We start from the raw sequence: 18,462 nt of genomic DNA on the forward strand, positions 1-18,462 counted from the left end.
TTTGGTATTAATAAACATTTCTATGTTTCTAGATAGCTATGCTTTTTCATGCAAATATAGAATAATTCTTTTCTTTATTAGACTTATCTGTAATCATATTTATTTTTAAATAAAGTCTAATTTCCATGTATTTAAGAAACTAAATTAAGTCTACTTTCCATGTATTTAAGAAACTAAAGTGAACTGAAGCAATTGCTGGACATTTAATAGTTCTTTATCTTAAGTTATTGCTTTAAAACTCCAAGTCTATTGTTTTTTGAAGATTATTAAATAAAGATTACCCTCTCTGTGGGTTAATGTGCCAGACTGCACAGCCATTTGAACTGCAAGGCCGGCAGTTCAAGCTCACCAGCTGCTCCTTGGAAACCCTATACAGGGTCGCTATGGGTCGAAATCGACTCTACGGCACTTGACAACAACAACCACCACAACCCTACTGTCAAAGAGTCAGTTCCGACTCATAGACACCCCACAGGGTGGAGAAAAACTTCTCCCTAGGGTTTCCGAGACTGTAAAGCTTTATGGGAACAGCCTCCTCATCTTTCTCCCGAAGAGTGACTGGTGGGCTTGAACTGCTGATCTTTTGGGTAGCAGCCCAGCCCTTAACATGCTCCTCCACCCGTTAGCCACTAATAACCTTTGGTCTGTATACATTTGCCTATTCTTGTTATTTCATACAAATAAGATTGTATGATAGTTGTCCTTTTCTAACTGACTTTCACTGAGCATAAAGTGTTCTAGGTCTAAACAATGTCTTGATCTTTGTTTACAGCTTTATTCAATGTAGTCACCTCTATCCTTTTCTTCTGTCACCAATTCCATTTCAGCCATGTCTCTTGCTATTTCTAATTTATTTGATCTATAATAGTATTATTTTTGTCAAGTTATTTCCTTTGCTGTACAATGTTTTTTTTTTTTTTTTTATTTTAAATTCATCAGCTCATAGTTGAGCTCATTTTATTGAATTCATGTTTTTTTTTTTTTTTTTTTAAATTCATCAGCTCATAGTTGAGCTCATTTTATTGAATTCATGTTCTTTTTAAGTTCTTTAGCTGTGACACTCCATGATAACACACTGGACCACGAGATCAGTTTGAACTGCAAGGTTGGCAGTTCAAATCTGCCAGCCGTGCCACGAAAACCCTATACAAGGTCACTATGAGTCAGAACTGACTCGATTGCACTTAACAACAAAAAGCTTAATACTTGGAGGAATTTTTGTTTCTTAGACTTTTTTTCCAAATTAGTTTCATCTGTCCCCTCCCTTATTCCTTTTCCTGGCCGCAGTGTATTTTACATAGTTACCAGGTCATTTTACTGCAATTTGTTTGTGCTTAAGGTGAGCAGTTCAGATTACCTCTTTGCTTTGATGGAATGCCAGTGTGTTCTCCTAGACAGACCTATATATCTACCATCTTTTTTTGACACCTATTTCTTTTCCCCTCTGACCTTGTATTTCATACACTTTTCTGCATGGGCGATGTTCAAAATATTCAATAACCAACATAAGAAGCAGAACAAAGGTTAGCCGTGACTCCGGAGCAGGGGCCTGAAGGCATTTTGCTACATGTTATTCCTTTAGTTGTTGTTTATAGGGTGACCCGGAAGGGGAAGCTCTTAGGTGGTCATGGAAGCATGGGCACTTCAAATAATGGTGATTTATTATTTGAGCTATGGTGCTGAAAAAGAATATTGAAAGTACCATGGTCTGCCAGAAGAACAAAAAAATCTGTGTTGGAAGAAGTACAGCCAGACTGCCCCTTTGAAGCCAGGATGGCCAGATTTTGTCTCTCACAATTCAGACATGCTATCAGGAGGGACCAGACTTTGGAGAGGGACATCATGCTTGGTAAAGTGGAGGGTCAGCAAAAAAAGGAAGACCCCCAATGAGATGGATTAGACAGTGGCAGCAGCAATGGGTTCAAGTGTTGACAGTCATGAGGATGGGATAGTACTGGACAGTATAGTTCATCTGTGCAAAGGGTCACTATGAGTGGAGCACAACAACAATGCAGAACAATTTCTCTATTTTAATAACCAGCACTTGATGTATTTTAATAACATACATCAATGTGTACCAGCCACCTAGATCCCTGCTTGGCTGTGTTTTTGTGTCTGTATGGGAAAGGGAGGAGGGTGCTCGGCTGTGTCTTCTGATATTTGCATTAATTCCTGTACCAGAGCTAATTCTGTATGGGGGGAGGCTCTGGGATGTGGATTTTCTCTTCACTGAGGGATGAGCCAGTTCCTGTCCCTCATTTCATCCATCTTGATCAACATCCTTTCCCCTGACCAACTCTGCTTAGAGTACAGCTACCCATCCTGCTCCAACCCTCCAAAGTCAGATTTTAACGAGAATTCTAGATTTCGCAGATTTCTCAATGGGTGGGATTAGGAGTGCTTTTGCTTCTGCACAGAAATCCCAGTCTCCGTTGTACGGTAATCATTTCCAAAACTTTATGGCACAAGGACAAAACTGGACTGTTTCCCTTGCCATTGCTGCTGATCTTTTTGTTTTACTTTATTTATTAAGCTTTAGGGGATGGAGGTCCTCTGGTCTGGCCATATTTACACTGTTGTTGTTGCTTAAGTGCTGTCGAGTTGGTTCCGACTCATAGTGACCCTGTACAGGATTTCCGAAGAGCAGTAGCTGGTGAGTTTGAACCACCGACCTTGTATTTCAAAACAATCTTTAGTTCCAGTGCATTATCCTACAGCACCACACCAGGACTCCATATTTACCCTAAAAGACCTTACTATACACTTTTTAAAGGGCCCATGAAGTAGGCTCTGAGGTCCTTAATCTGGGCTGTACATTTAAGGTAATCCCTGGTTTAAGAAGCATTTGAGTTAGAATGAACCACACAACTGCCAGGGTTTGCTTTTAGGTACATCTTATCACTAATAATATGTTGTGGTGTAGAATTTGCTATGTTATCACTCTCAGATGTTCATTTGCAGATGTTCCATTTTGAGAGCGACTGTTAAAATTACTGCTGGATTTATGAAGATACTGATAATAAAAAGCAATAATGATGATAACTTAAATTGAAAAAAAAAATATTAGACTTAAATTGGAACTGAGTTAAGTGCCATTGAGTTGGTTCCAACTCATAGTGACCATGTATAGGGTTTCCGAAGAGTGGCTGGTGAGCTTGAACCACTGACCTTGCAATTCAAATGGCTTTGCAGTCTGGTGCATTAACCCACAGCGACACACCAGGACTCCAAGCTGGGGACTACTGCCCCCTTAATAGTTCCTATCCCAGAGACTCTTGATTGGCATGGCTGAGACCCAAGCATCAGTGGTTTTTTGCTTTTTTTTTTTTTTTTTTAAGGGCCTCCCAGTGATTATAATGTACAGAGGCAAGGCATATGAGCTGGGCTTTGCTGTCAAATGGTTCACAATTTGATGTGTGTATCATGATATATAATTGATACAGTTTGATCTTTGAAACATTTTGTACCTGCATATACATCTTTGAAACATTTTATACCTGCATAAACAAAGTCAAATTATAAAATAACGTATGTATTTATATTCTGAGTGGTCAGTGTCATAGAATTTTTCTTTTTTTAACTTTTTACTGTGGTGAGTGAAGGTTTACAGACAAGATCATCAGTCTCACCGATTGCAGTCCCCTCTGTGGGACAAGTCACCTGCTTCCTCTGTGGTTCCTAGTTCCCTCCCACCCACCTTCCCATCCCTTCTCACCATTGTTGTTAGAACCTACATGTTGCCTCTTTGATTTTGCATGATTGACTGTTTTCTCATTCATAGTCAGCAAACCTTACTAGTGATGTTCTTGCCATCTTTCTTAAGTAGCCAAGGGAGCAGGAGGGAATATACAAGATGTGTATGATTTCTCTTCAAAAGTATTTTTCACCCAGGAGATTTCAGGTGCAGACAGACACTCCCGTTTTACGCCATGAGGATGGCAGTGGCAATGACTCTTGTGTGTGCGCCATTTTGATTTTTCTTTAATGTTTGCCCATATTCAGTGTGGGTGGTCAACACAGGTCTTATCACGGTGATAGCTTTAAGGGACAGAAGTTCACTAAAACCGGTGTAAGTAAAAAGGCACAGGTGTTTCAAAAAAAAAGAAATTGGGAAATCAGCTTTCAAGGAAACTGCCCAGGAGCCCATGGCGACCACACTGATGATTCACCCTTGCTTTTCTGCATCGCTATCTCTGCCTTTCTCTTTGTCCTTCTCTTGACCCACCACTTAGCCATTCCAGCCCAGACTCCACATGACCAGTTTGTTCAAACACCTACCAAACTTTACTCCAGTAATTTTAATTGACTCAGATCAAGTGTTTAAAAGACTATAGCTGTTATTGGTAAGTGCCAACAAGTCTGTTCTGACTCATGACGACTCCGTATAGGGTTTCCAAGGAGCAGCGGTAGGCTTGAACTGCCACCCTTGCAGGTTAGCAGTCCAGTGCTTATCCTGCAGTGCCACACCAGGACTGAAGAGGAGAGGTAAAAAGAGTAATAGGTAGGAAGATTCTGAGAAGGGATACATATGTATACATCTATGTATGAGGGAACTTCAAAAATTCTGTGGAAAAATTTCATTGTTTCAATTCTATTTTTTCCATGAACTTTTTGAAGCCTTCTCGCATAGCTAACATCCACTGTTATGTCTATAATTGTGTTCCCCCAAAATATGTGTTATAAATTCTCAATCCCTAGATCTCCATATAATCCCATTTGGGAATAGGACTCTGTTATGTTCATAAGCCCGTATCAGTACTGGGTATGTTTTAAGGCAATCACTTCTAAGATACAAAGCAGTAGATGAGGCACAGAGAAGCAAGAGCAGATGGGGAAAGAAAGAAGCCAGGCCACATGAAGATCGCCAAGCAACTGACAAGACAAGGCCCAGCCCCTTGGTCAGCTTGGAAGGAGAACGCCTTGAGAGTGCTTTCAATGCAGACTTGTAGCCTCCTGTTGTTTAGTGACGTCAAGTCAGTTCCGACCCATAGCGACCCTGTGTAGGGTTTCCAAGGAGCGACTGGTGAGCTTGAACCTTCAACCTTGCGGTTCAAACCGGCTTTGCAGTCCAGTACATTAGCCCACAGCGCCACACCAGGGCTTGTGTGGCATCCTAAACTGTGAGAAAATAAATTGGTTAAAGCCACCCCCCTGTGGGATTTCTGTTCTAGGAGTGTAGGTAATTAAGACAGCCACAGAGTGTGTTAAGAGGGGAAACCTCACAAAGTCAACCTACTCTGGCATCAAGTAATAGGCAAAGAGTGTCCTCCATCGAATATAAACTAATTTAGCACACAGTCATGCACAAAGTATGCTGGGCAAATTCACTGCCTGTCTGTTCCACAAATGTGGTTTCTCTGAAAGCAATTTAACTAGGACAAAGAGGAACTACTCTTTCTGGAATCCTTCGAACACCTGAGGTAATGCAATTCTAGAAGCTGTTTCATGCTTTAAAATGATCTTTGTTTAGGTTTTGTAGCCTGGCTCTACCCCTCAAGGACTTGGAATGGCCCCTGGGATACAGTATGCATTCCATAAATTACACTTATCATTAGCGCATTTAATTAAGAAAGAGTACACATACGCAAATCTTAAAGAGAAACATTTGACAAAATACTTTAAAAATAAGTTTATTATAACTAACGAATATAAAATTTGACAGATGTCTTCAGATATTTTTGCAAAAAAAGTAAAGCGTGCCCCAGAGTCCTTCAACACAAGTTACAGCATAAGAACTTGTTCAGAGAAACAATGCAGACCTAAATATAACATTGTCATTCATCGGGTGGTCCTAAAAGGTTCAGACTTTATATTGTAAGTAAAGGGCCATTATAATTTAGAGATCAACAAGCCACTGGCTTTCTACTGTCATGAAAATGTTCAGCCTGAATGGAATGCTGAAGTAATGCAAAACTGCATGGATATATAAAGCCACAAACATTGGAGATAAAAACACTGCATGTGGAATTAAACACTGAGTTAAATTAATCCGAGAAAAATCTTTCTATGTACATTGACACCTTTGGCATCTGGTTGCACGTATGCCTTCTCTGTATAGACTTTATTTTGCTCCATTTAATACCCAGATTAAATTTATCTTAACACATTTCTTACCCGACACAGATTGTCCACAGCCAATTCATATGAGGTAGTTGGGCTGTTTAATGACATTCTACTACAATTCTTGACACCTGGGAATCCTACATTAAACGGGTCATGAAACTGGCTCATTAGCCTTCTAGGAAGTAACAAAATTGCTCCTAGGTCACCCTTCTCATCGTCACTAACTCCACATACATCCATAATAGACACCCCTACATTGGAGTCCGTGGGGATGAGATCGGCTTTATGAGGTACTGCCCATGCCCCGGTGGTTTCTAGTTATGATTCATGAGGAGATACTGACCACATGTTAAAATACATAAATATTTAAATCAAGAAGGATTGCATTCTCTTGTTCTCACCAGGGTTTTGAACCTATTCATTCTGGCTCAAGCCCCTGCTGAGAATCTGCCTTTCTGCACTAGACATACTACATTTTAACAAGGTCCCCAGGTGATTCTTCTGTGTACATAGGAGCCACCCAGGAATTCTGTTAAAATGCAGATTCTGATTCAGTGTATCTATGAAAGACAAGGAGCTCTGGTAGTGTAGTGGTTATGAATCGGGCTGCAAGCCCCAAGGTCAGCAGTTAGAAACTACCAGTTGTTCCACGAGAGAAAGATGAGGCTTTCTGCTCCCATAAAGATTTACAGCCTTGGAAATCCTATGTAGGGCTGCTATGAGTCAGAACTGATTCCATGGCACATAACAACAACAAATGGTGGAAAGACAAATTTTCAGACGGGGTCGAACCGGTCAAAAATCCTGGTCCTTACGTAGCTCAGGTGAAAACATTTGTTCCCTTTGAAAAAGTACTAATAATAACCAAAGACTTTTTTAAACTTTCATATAACAGAATAGTGGTGTGTTTTTTCCTGTAAATTGAGGGCTCTATATAAACAGCAGGGGAGAAAGATGAATGCATGCACCCCTGTATCAATGGGCACCTAAGCCATCTCTGAGTGCCTCAACGCAGCAGTGCACTGAGAAATTGTGCGGATGTGCACAGGATTGTTGATGGAGGCAGACTGGGGACTGGGGATGTTTACAGGGACAGGCTAGTGTTTTCATGGAATTGTTGGACGGACCTCTAACAAATTTGTAATAGAAGCATTCTTAAAATACCATTAGACCGCTAAGTGAAAAAACAACAAAAAAGGTTTCATTACTAGGAAACCCCTGAGTAAGCAACTGCAGTTTACAAAGGGACACACAGATGCAGAACATACTTCTAAAGGAGGCACTGTATGTACACTTCACAGGGACACAGGCTTAGTGTGTACAGATTACACAAGGTCACAAAGAACATCTGTCAAACCCACCATGAACAAACACACTAGCTCAGTTAATGGGAAATGCCTTCAAATATATTTGATTTACTTAGAAATTCTAAGTCTGAAAAAATTAAATTTAAAAAAGGCTAGTAGGTCATTCTTTACAAGGATATGAAACATTTGGTGGTGCTGGTGGGGGTAAATAGTTTAAGAACCTATGACTACAATCAGGAGCAACTGGTTTTAATTGATGGTTCAGAAATGCACCAAGTTCTTGTAGGACGGGTAATTTCATGGCGGGGGGAGGGGGGGATGTAAAATCAGTTCCTCCTGAAAATTTCCACAGTGCCTTGTTGCATTCTATGAATCAAAACATATTGCTACTTGGGGTGCAGTTTCTACATGCTAGGGTTTACTGCAAACAAAATGTATTCAACCATGTCTCCGTGTGCAATGGACAACTGCAAACATGTTGTCAGTGGTATACTTGTATAGTTTGTTAGGGTGCCCTAAAAAAAAAGGAATCATGGAAAAAAACAACTTTGAGGTCAGGACTAATAGCAAATTTTTAACAAAATTCAAGTGGAAGTGGACATCTTCCTAAATCACTGAGACTTTCCAACAAGTTATGGAATGCTGCCCACATAGAACGGCAGCTTTAAATAGATGAAGCATTTTAAAGCAGGCCAGTAAGACCTCAAAGATGAATTCAACACAGAGAGGTCAGCTCACTCAGGTTTCGGTGACTGTTATTGGAGATTCCTACAGGGTAGTCTTGATAGATTTTCTCAAAGGATGCAGGACAATCTTGAGAGCTTATGAAGAAGTTTTCAGACCATTAAGAACAGCACTGGTGATTGAAAAGACCAGGAAAGTTGCACTGAGGAATTTTTTCCATCAAAATGATGCAGCTGCCATGCTTTGAGGGTTAACACAGGCTGTCCTGTAAGAATTTCATTGGGAAACCTTATCCTATCTATCCTATAGCTCTAATCTTGCCCACTTCACTTCTTTTTGTTCCCAACAACTCAAAGAACATTTAAAAGGAATATGATTTGAGTCCCTCAAGTATGCCAAGACTGCTGTTATCATGTGGTGTAAATCAAAGAAATCAGAATTTATTTCTAATCCTGCAGAAGGGTTAGAAAGATGAAAACAAACAAACTCCAAAAGTGTATAGACCTAGAAGAAGGATATGTAAAGAAACAGCAGCTTTCCATTTTGATATTTCTGCTTAGTAAAGGTTTTGATGATTTTGTGGCAATACTTTTATTTACCCTCATAAATTTGATAGCTTTCTCTATTACCTCATTTGAGATTTCTTTATATATAAATTTCCTTACTAAGAAGCTAACTTTAGTCATTTCTCTCACCTCAAAATGAAGTGTACTTAACTTATTGGTCCTTAACACATGTTTTTCTTAAAACACTGTTCTGAAAAGACAAGTATAAACTTGGGAGCATTCTGGTTTGGGATATATACAGTAATGGGAGTGGTGGTGGTAGAGGGTTGTGCAGTCAGTTATGGCTAGCAGAAAGCCTCATCTTTCTCCCGAGGAGCAGCTGGTAAATTTGAACTGCTGGCCTTATGGTTAACAGCCCACCTTGTAATCCACTACGCTTCCAGCACTCCTTTGGACATACATATGTAACGAATATTCCAAGAGATAAGACTGCAAATGTTCCCAGCAGCTCTCACTAACAGACCACCTTCCTCAGAGGCCCATACTTTGTTACAGTCACATACTTTACAACTACAGATGGGAACATATCTCTTGAAGACACTCATGCATTTTGATATGGGAGGGGAACAGAATTCCCACTGACTGAGCACCTAAGCCAGGATTAGGTCTAGGCCACATGCTCTCCTTACGTGAAGTTGCTGAGAGATGGGGCTAACAGCTAAAAGGGGGCTTGATCTCGTTCTCTGATGGGCACAGTTCGGACAATCTTCAGCAAGAGAAGAGAGAGAGTAACAATTGGAATGATGGAGTTGAGACATCCCTTATGTGGAATATGATATTTGGGAAGCTTCGTGTTCCAAAAGGCACCAAATTAATGGTGACAGGGTTTCTTGAACCCCTACTTACAAATCTAAAGATTGCTGCCCTTCTAGTGGATTCCCTGGGGACCAACATGCTCTGCATTCTGAAGCCCCACTTCTGGAACTTGTTAATGAGAAAATCACCTCTACTTGGTAGTCAAAAGTTGATTTCACCACAGGGCTATTGCTCCGATGTAACATTTCCCACCAGGATTAGCTTTAATGAATCAAATCTGTTTTCAAACGGCAACAGATGTGCCATCAGCAAAAGGACTTCATTTGATCCAACCAAGTTCAACAATGAGTATGTGTGTGGCCTTGTTCCTAGGGGGAGGGTGGCAAGCCCTCCTGCAAACATAAGGTAACAGTGCGTGAGAATGCACTGCGGAAGGGGTCATTAGCTCCTTCAAATACAAAGAAGACACATTACCTTTTTCAGGTTTTCTCTAAAGATTACTCTAGAAAAGGAATCTTCAACATATCTTCAATAATGACAGCAAGGTCATTACTTGGCAACACACATACTAGTTTTCTCCTCTGATTTTCAGTGTGAAAGAAGAGCTAAGGTGCCCCAAAAGTCCTGGAGGATTTGTGGAGAAAACATTTGGAGTATCTTTTTTATTAGGGAATTTGTCCATAATCACAGGGAGACTGTAGGAGCAGGAAATAAATTTGTGGATCTTTAAGAGGAAAATTTGAATTATTCAGTGCAAAGCAATATATTTACTGGGGTTCGAGGCTGCAAGCTGAATTTGAGCAGAACAAATTCTAAGACAAGAGCATTGCAAAAGGCAGTAAGACTGCTTGTTGCTATTAGTTACCACTGAGTGGATCCCAATGGGTGACATCATGTATACAGAATAGAACTGTTCCATAGGGTTTTCAAGGCTGTGATCGCGTGGAAACGGATTGCCAGGCCTGTCTTCTGAGGCACTTCTGGGTGTGTTTGAACTGCTGGCCTTTTGGCTGGTAGTCAAGTGCTTAACCATTTGCACCACCCAGGAATTTCTTGATTTAGTTGAGAGGAGAACATTATTACTGACATCTTTACTAAGGTAGCTGACCATTGGAGTTCTGGTGTGGAGCAGTTCAAACCAACAAATCACTCCACAAAAGAATGATGAGGTTTTCTGCTCCCATAAAGATTTACAGCCTCGGAAATCCTATACAGGGTCACTATGAGTTGGACTCAACTCAACGGCACTTAACAACATTTTTTCTCGTTGCTTCCTTCTTAGAAACTAACTGCAAATTAGCCCAAATTCCTTCCGGAACTAAACTGGAAACACAAATAAATAGATCCCGGAGGAAGATCTGGCTGTGCTGAGCTTCATTCAGGTCAAATAGAAATTTACAAGATAGTATTAGATTCAACTTCTCATTAGCTTTATTTAAGAGCTTTATACATCTTACATCTTCTTCTTCTTGTTAAATGCCGTTGAGTCGATTCCGACCCATAGCGACCCTGTATCGGGTTTCCAGCAGGTGAGCTTGAACCACCGACCTTGCAGTTCAAATGGCTTTGCAGTCTGGCGCATTAACCCACAGCACCACCCCAGGACTCCAAGCTTAGGTAAACGAATTATATTCTAGTGAGCAAAATACCTATGAAAAAAACATCAGCCTTGTTTACAAGGCTGGGGAAAGAGTGATTAGAAAATGTAAACTTATTCAGGTTATTCAAATGATTCTGACCTGGGTTCCCAATCATCCTAGAGAATTTTAAACACCTCTGCCCCAGAAAGTCGAGTTGTATACATCCAAGCAGTCCCTACACTGTGAAGTGGTCCGTGAGGAGTGTAACCAGAGCAGCAGCTGCAAATTTGAGAATTTTCAGAGTGCCCATCTCCTTCCCATGAGTCCAATTCAGGTGACGAGGAGCGACAGTGGTTTCTGGAATCATCACGTGTCAGGACACTTACGGTCTCCTTCACTCATACAGCACACTGCCAAAAGCATCTTTATTCCAACTCTGAGCACAAGCAAAGACTGGCAGCTTTCTCTCTTTCCAGACTCTTAGGAGACGATGTTCAAGGTTGAGAAGTCTCAGTTACCCCCTCATCCTGCCTTCATCCACGAAAGCCAGAGAGCAACTGCTCAGGGGAGTGTGTGTGTGACAGAGGGAACAACACCCAGCAAAGAGAAAGGACAAAATCATCAACATCACTGTAACACCCCAGTCTTAAAACATTTGAGGATGCTTTTTCCCAGTTTAAGTCTTTGTCTTCAGAAGTCCTTATGTGGGCAGAGTACACGCTTCATTAATTTCAGCTAAATCAGTGCTTATTTGTTTAAAGATAGACAAAAGACAAAATCTGCACTCCTCCCTACAAGAGCCTTTCTGCCCATGGGGAGGAATCGTTTTCCCCCCTGGATCTGTAGCCCAGCAGCAGCCCCTGGAGCTGCTCAGGAGGCCGTGACCTACGCCCCTCAAAGAACACACCTTCCACTTGGGGAACTGTCTCGTGCTGGAGCCTCCAGTCTACAGCTAGAAGGAAGCAGAGGCTAATGCAGAAGGCACCCATGGCTTTTCTCCCACACACACTCCTGGGGTCTAGGCCACAGCTCTGGAGTCACATTTTACAAGATACTGCCGATTGAAGGGCGTGTGATGAAATACTCAAGTCCTATCTGTAACCTCTGACACTGTCCTAAACCTTTGGAAATGGAAAAGCATTTGTATTTCATTGGCTTTGCTCTGGTTCTGAGAGTCAATCAAGATGCATCAGTGTGTCCTCTCAGAACCATGGCCCCGATGCAGCGCCAAGCCTGGCTGGCTGGTGCTGGTGCGGAGTCAATGAAAAAGGCTGCCAAGTGAAGGCGCACCCTTTCTGGCTTCCCCTTTCATTATTTTATTTAAAGCACAGCTTCAGGAACAAAAGGGCACATCAATTTGTTCACTCTGAAGCCTGGGGATTCTGTACACTCCAGCTGAATCGAGTGGTTCTCCAACCCTGTCTGTGTAAGAACAACCTAGGAAGTTTGTTAAAATGCAGATTCCTGCATCCCTCCTGAAATCCTAGCTCTTTAGGTCAGCATAAGGCCTAGGAATCTGTTTTTGAAATAAGCACTCCATACACTTTTGATGCAGGAGGGATCCATAAACAACGATGAGAAAAGCCCATGTGCATTTAAAAAGAAGAGAAAAGTCACAGACTTTCCTGCAGTTCCCGTCCACTTGAAGTCATCAGAGACGTGCACGTGAGTCCCGGTCCTGTACGGACGTATGGACAGGCTGCGGGGATGAGCAAATGACTCACCCTGGAAACCTGACTTCTGAAATAGGGTCATGGTCCCTTTAATGTCACAATTTTGCGGTGGTGTCCAAATGAGGTCATGGAAGGAGATGCGTGCTGGTAAAAGTGGGCACTAGGTATGTGTCACCTCTGGTGGTTTGTCCCACCAGCTGCTGTCAAAGCATGCCAGTCCTCTGTGGAGAGTCAAAGTCTTGTGCCTGGAAACAACAACGGCCCTCCTTGTTACTGTGTACTTCATCTCCACAATCACATGAGCACACCCATGCCCTGCACATGTCCACTGTCAGAACCCCGGAGATGAGGACCCACGGAAGAACCAAGGACAACAAGACTTTCTTCTCGATAGCGTCAGCAAAAGGGCTTAAGCTCCCTCCAAGTTTTCAGTCTATGTTGGTTGAAACACTGGCTATGAATAATACTCACTGATACAGAATTTGCTCGTTTGCAGCTTAGGTCTGGGTGACCCATTAAAAAGAAAACAAAACAAAACACAATGTCAGTAAATTCATTTGTCAAATCTGCTCTTAAAACTTGATGTTCAAGTCTATAACAGCAGAACAGAACTTAACTGTATGATTTGGTTTCCAGTCGGCTCTTTGAACTGAAATATATAGCACCTTGATTTTTAAATACACAAAACATAAATGCATTCTAAAAAATCATATATCAAAAAAAAAAAAAAAAGAAGCATTGGGTTTCTGGGTTTTACCTCCTCCTCTCCATCCCCCAAAGTAGGGGGCTGGAGCGGGCAGCCGTTGTTGCTGAAAATGATGTCGGGCAATAAAACACTTTAGCAAATGGAATTCCCTGAAGTTTGGAGGCGGTGCTGTCTGTCCAACGTCATACAACCTCGTCTGACTCCAGCCCGTGGACCTCGTACAAGGTGTCCAGTATTGCCAGCTGCCTTTCCATGGCCGGGAGGTACAGGCTGAGGTCTCTCTGCATCCCAATACTGAAGGCTTCTTTCTGGTGGTCACCTTCTTTTATGGTTAATGCAGCCACAAAGTCCTCATAGCATGGAGCTGCCCTCAGAGCTAACTGCAAAAGAACGGCCCATGAGAATCTGCACCATTTTTGTCTCTCCTGCATACTCATTCTTAAGTGTGTACACACACAAACACACACACACAAAGAAGGGGGATGTGTATGAAAAAGGGCAAAGAAACAGGAATATACTTCTCTAATCGTATTCTCTAAATGATGTACCTAGCACCAAATCAAGTAACTTTAAAGCTGGACGAGGCAAGAATGTGCTTGAGCCATCTTAAGAATAATGCCCTCAAGTCAGGGAATGCTGAGAGTGGACTTGAGAAAGTTCCTATCTTATTGACAGTGTAATCCTGAATCCTTAGGGTCAGCCAGATGTGGTTTCTATCACAGTTCATATGACAGCACCCTAGGGTACCTTGCTCTTCTGTGTCTCAGCTCTGCTTCTCCCAACATCTACTTTCTTTTCATAGACAGCATTTCCTTTACACCTTACAATATTTCCTCAGAGAAGGGAGCTAACATGCGTTTTATCCCAGTTAATCTTACACGAATCCTGGATAGTAGGTGTTGTTACAAGTCCACTTCCCAGAGGAAGGTCAGAGAGCTACTGAGTGCCAGAGCCAGGTCCTAGCTTCAGGGGCATTTCTGTGCTGCCCCTAATGGCAGAGTTCCACGACACGCCGTATACTTCTGCTCCCTCTGTTGGCCAACTATTCCCTTTACCACGGTCCTGGTGTGCGCTGTGGGATACTGCGCTTGACTGATGGTTCAAATTTACCAGCTGCTCCTCAGAAACCCTATACAGGGTCACTAGAGTCGGAACCAACCGGATGGTACTTAACAACAACAACATCGGCACTATAGCGACCCTACTGGGCAGAGGTGAACTGCGCCCATAGGATTTCCAAGGCTGGTATGGCACTGTGGGATAAAGCAGTTGACTGCAAGGTTGGTTTGAGTCACAAGGTCGGTGGTTCAAACTTACCAGCTGCTCTTTGGAAACCCTATATAGGGTCACTATGTGTCCGAACTGACTCCATTGAACTTAACAACAATGAAGTCTTTACTAGAACTTGCTATATTCTGCTTCCTGACATCTACTGGGTCAGCTCTGCTGCGATCTCTGTGTGATTTTTGGATAATCTTAAATGACCATTTGCCAGTTGCTTGCCTGAGCTTTCTTATACTTTGGAAGTCTTTGAGAATCAACCTACGCCGTTTTGTAACGCGAGTGATTGGTGTTACCAGACAGTGGTGAAAACACAGGCTTGAGTCAAGCAGACCTGAATTCAGATTCCAGAACTTTCCTGGGTTTTTTTTTGAGGAATCTGAGCAAGGTGCTTAAACACCCACAACTTAGCTTTTTTTCATAAGTAGATGAGACTATCACCTTCTTTTTTTTAAGGATTAATGTGAAAAATATCAAGTGTCTGGCCCAATGCCTGACATCAAACAATGTAATCAAACAATGTTAGTGTCTAAGGGAAACAGGGTCAGAAAATAAATGGAAGGCAATTGTCTAAAAATATAACATGAAAGAAATCTCCCAGGATAAGAAGGATAGAAAGAAACCTCCTTCAGACGTAAAGACGTAACTAGGACTTCACAATAATGAATAATAAAGACCAAAGCAGTACATAAAAAACTTTAGAAGGTGGAGTTAAAGAAAAGATCATCAAAGGATCCAGAATGGGGTAGAGAATGGTTTACATTCAATGGAGCAGGTACTGGAATGACATGGAATTTTATAATCATATTAATGGGAGCTGGAAGACAATGGAGTAATGCCTTTACAATTCTGAAGAAAAATTATTATTAACCTAGAATTCTACACCCACCCAAACTATTACTCTAGAAAAAAGACATCTTTAAACATGTCAGCTAAATCCAAACCCAATGCCACCACTGTGGAGTTGATCCTTACTCAACTGTCCCTGTAGGCCAGAAGGCCAAGGCACCATCAGTTCCCAGGGCTATAATATATCAACTTCACAGATGCAGATTGCCACACCTTTTCCCGGGGAGTTCAAATCACCAATTCTTAGTTAGCATCCCAGTGCTTAACCCACTATGCCACCAGGCTCCTTTCAAATGTGCAGGACTAAAAATGCAGGTCCCTTGAACCTTTTCTTAGGAAGTTAGTGGGGGGGCTGTTGCTGTTAAGTACTCTCAAGTTGGTTTGGACCCATAGCAACCCTGTATCGGGTTCCCAAGGAGCGGCTGGTGAGCTTGAACCACTGACTCTGCAGCTCAAATCGACTTTGCAGTCCAGTGCATTAACCCACACCCAGGATTCCTGGAGATAACAACAACAAAATGAGGTGTTACGTTGAATGAAAGTAAGGAAAAAAAAAAAAAAAGAATTTTGGCTCATCATAATAATATTAACACCAACAACTAATTAAGTTCAAACTTATGTTATACCTATACTGGAAAGGTAGGGCAGGGGTCAAACCAAAACCAATCCCACTGTCATTAAGTCAATTCAGACTCATACTGACTCCTATATAGGGTTTTCAATACTGTAAATCTTTAAGGGACCAGACAGCCTCATCTTTCTTCCTTGGAGCAACTGGTGGGTTTGAGCCACAGACCCTATAGTTAACATCAAATGCCTATCCTTCAGCGTCACCAGGGATCCTTGGGTGGGGGCAGGAGGTCTGGAAGAGCTCAATTCTATTTCATTTTAACAGAAAGTCGTTATCAGTAATGAGACTTAACAAAGCCGCAAAGAGCAGTGAACGGTTTGAGAAATATGGAGGCAAATACTGGGGGAAACAGCTAGACGGCTGCAAGTGTGTGTGTTGGGGGGGATGTAGTGGGGGGGCTCTGGAAGGGATGTAGTGGAGGATGGCTATTTTCTGGTTATGAAATTTTTGGCATGTTTTTTTATCTGAAAAACAAAACAAAAGCCGTATGTACATATGCATAAGCACAAGAAGATATTTAGAAGTTTCTCCAGAGTGGATCCAAGACCATGTATTTCTCAAAGGTGCCTAAGGGAAGATGAGGCAGCCAAGCCCATTCGGGAATCAATGACAGAGTACATCGCTGGCTGAACTGAAGCGGAACATGAAGGCTGGCCAATGACCAGACTGGAGGCAGAGCCTGTACCGGGCATCAGTGCTGAACACTATAATTGCTTCAAGATAAAAGTTCACAATTTGGTTGGCAAATAAGTCAAATTCCTTGAATATAAAAAAAAAGTTTCCATGAGCAACTCAGCTTCATTGAACTGAATTTGGCTCTGCTAATAGGCACATGTACACAAAGAACCTGCCAAAGGGGGATTCTTGGGGGCATTAGAAAGAGAGACTGAAAGGGCCATCTAACTACGACATAACTCCCTTATTGATAAGACTGTTGCCAAATTCCCAACATAATCTATTTTCTTAAAAAAGCAGCCAACTTAAAAAAAGATTGGCAATTGTACCAAGAGCCTTCAAAATGTGGCTGCTCCACAACCTTAAGTACATGACCTCATCTCTTTTTGTGTCTCAGACTTCTTTGTCTACAAACAGGGACGATAAGAGAATCTAAGAGTTATGAAATTAATAACTTTGGCATGTCATGTGTTGATCAAAAGGTCTAGTACACGGTAAATACTAAAAAAAAAATGTAAGTTGTGGTTGTAGCTTTTTGTATCAGACATTCTTTAAGAATCTACCTTGAGGAAATAAGGGTTTTAGTCAAATATGCACATAACCATATACTGTCTTATTTGTCATAATAGATTAAATTTCTAACAGATTAGATTAGGCAAGAAGTCCCTAGGTGGTGCAATGGTTAAAATGTTTGACAACTAGATGAAAGGTTGGTGGTTCAAATCCACCCTCACCCAGCAATCATCAATCATTATGAAAATTTGGGATAACTTTTATTGGAAGGAAAGTGTAGGTCCGTTCTGTGTCCCTGGGAGATGTAAATGGTTAAGCTGAAAGGTTGGTGGTTTGAACCCACCTAGAGGTGTCTTAGGAATCCTGGTATAATGCTATAGGATAAGCACTGGACTGCTAATCCTAAGGTCAATGGTTGAAAGCAAATACTCATTCTTTGGAAACCCTATTCAGTATTGTAATGAGTCAGAACCAACTTGACGGTACTTAACAACAACAACAACACAGGTGTCTCAATGCGACCTGGTAGCGCAGTGGGTTGTACATTGGGTTCTAACCACAAGGTCAGCAGTTCAAATTCATCAGCCACTCCATGGAAGAAAGATGAGGTTTTGTGCTCCTCTAAAGATTTATAGCCTCAGAAACCAATTGCACGGTTGCTATGAGTCAGAACCAACTCAATAGCCTGCAGTACAGCAGCACAGGTGGCTGAGAAGAGAGGCCTGATGCTCACTCTACTTCTGGAACAGTCCTACTGTGCACACATGGGCGTTACTATGAGTCTCATCTGTCAGCTTGTTGTACTGTGGTTGCTTGCATGTTGCTGTGCTGCTGGAAGCTATGCCACAGGTATTTTAAACACCAGCAGGGTCACCCATGGTAGACAGGTTTCAGCTGAACTTTCACACTAAGACAGACTAGGAAGAAGAAGAGGAAGACTACTTCGGAATGTTTAGTCACTGGAAACTTTGTGAAGAGCACCAGAATTTGACAGAGTGCATGAAGATGAACCCCTCAGGTTGGAATCCACTCAAAATACGACTGGAGAAGACCTGCCTCCTCAAAGTAGAGTTGACCCTGATGACATGAATGGAGTAAAGCTTTCAAGACATTTGCTGGTAGGGCACAACTCAAAATGAAGAGAAACAGCTGTAAACATCCACTAATAATCGGAACAT

The 18,462-nt window shown here is 41.8% G+C and overlaps 1 protein-coding gene across 1 annotated transcript in view; it reads right to left on the reverse strand.

Moving 5' to 3' along the window:
* Positions 1 to 13,462: 13,462 nt before the first annotated feature.
* The window catches only part of PLEKHA8 (pleckstrin homology domain containing, family A (phosphoinositide binding specific) member 8), a 73,290-nt gene continuing 68,290 nt past the window's right edge, over positions 13,463 to 18,462 (reverse strand). The window contains exon 14 of the mRNA XM_006832170.1: positions 13,463 to 13,715. Within this exon, the coding sequence (XP_006832233.1) occupies positions 13,518 to 13,715 (198 nt within the window). The 3' untranslated portion in view covers positions 13,463 to 13,517. The remainder of the gene's footprint in view (positions 13,716 to 18,462) is intronic.

The sequence above is a fragment of the Chrysochloris asiatica genome, unplaced genomic scaffold (assembly GCF_000296735.1).
Source record: "Chrysochloris asiatica unplaced genomic scaffold, ChrAsi1.0 scaffold00006, whole genome shotgun sequence".
NCBI classification, from domain to species: domain Eukaryota; kingdom Metazoa; phylum Chordata; class Mammalia; order Afrosoricida; family Chrysochloridae; genus Chrysochloris; species Chrysochloris asiatica.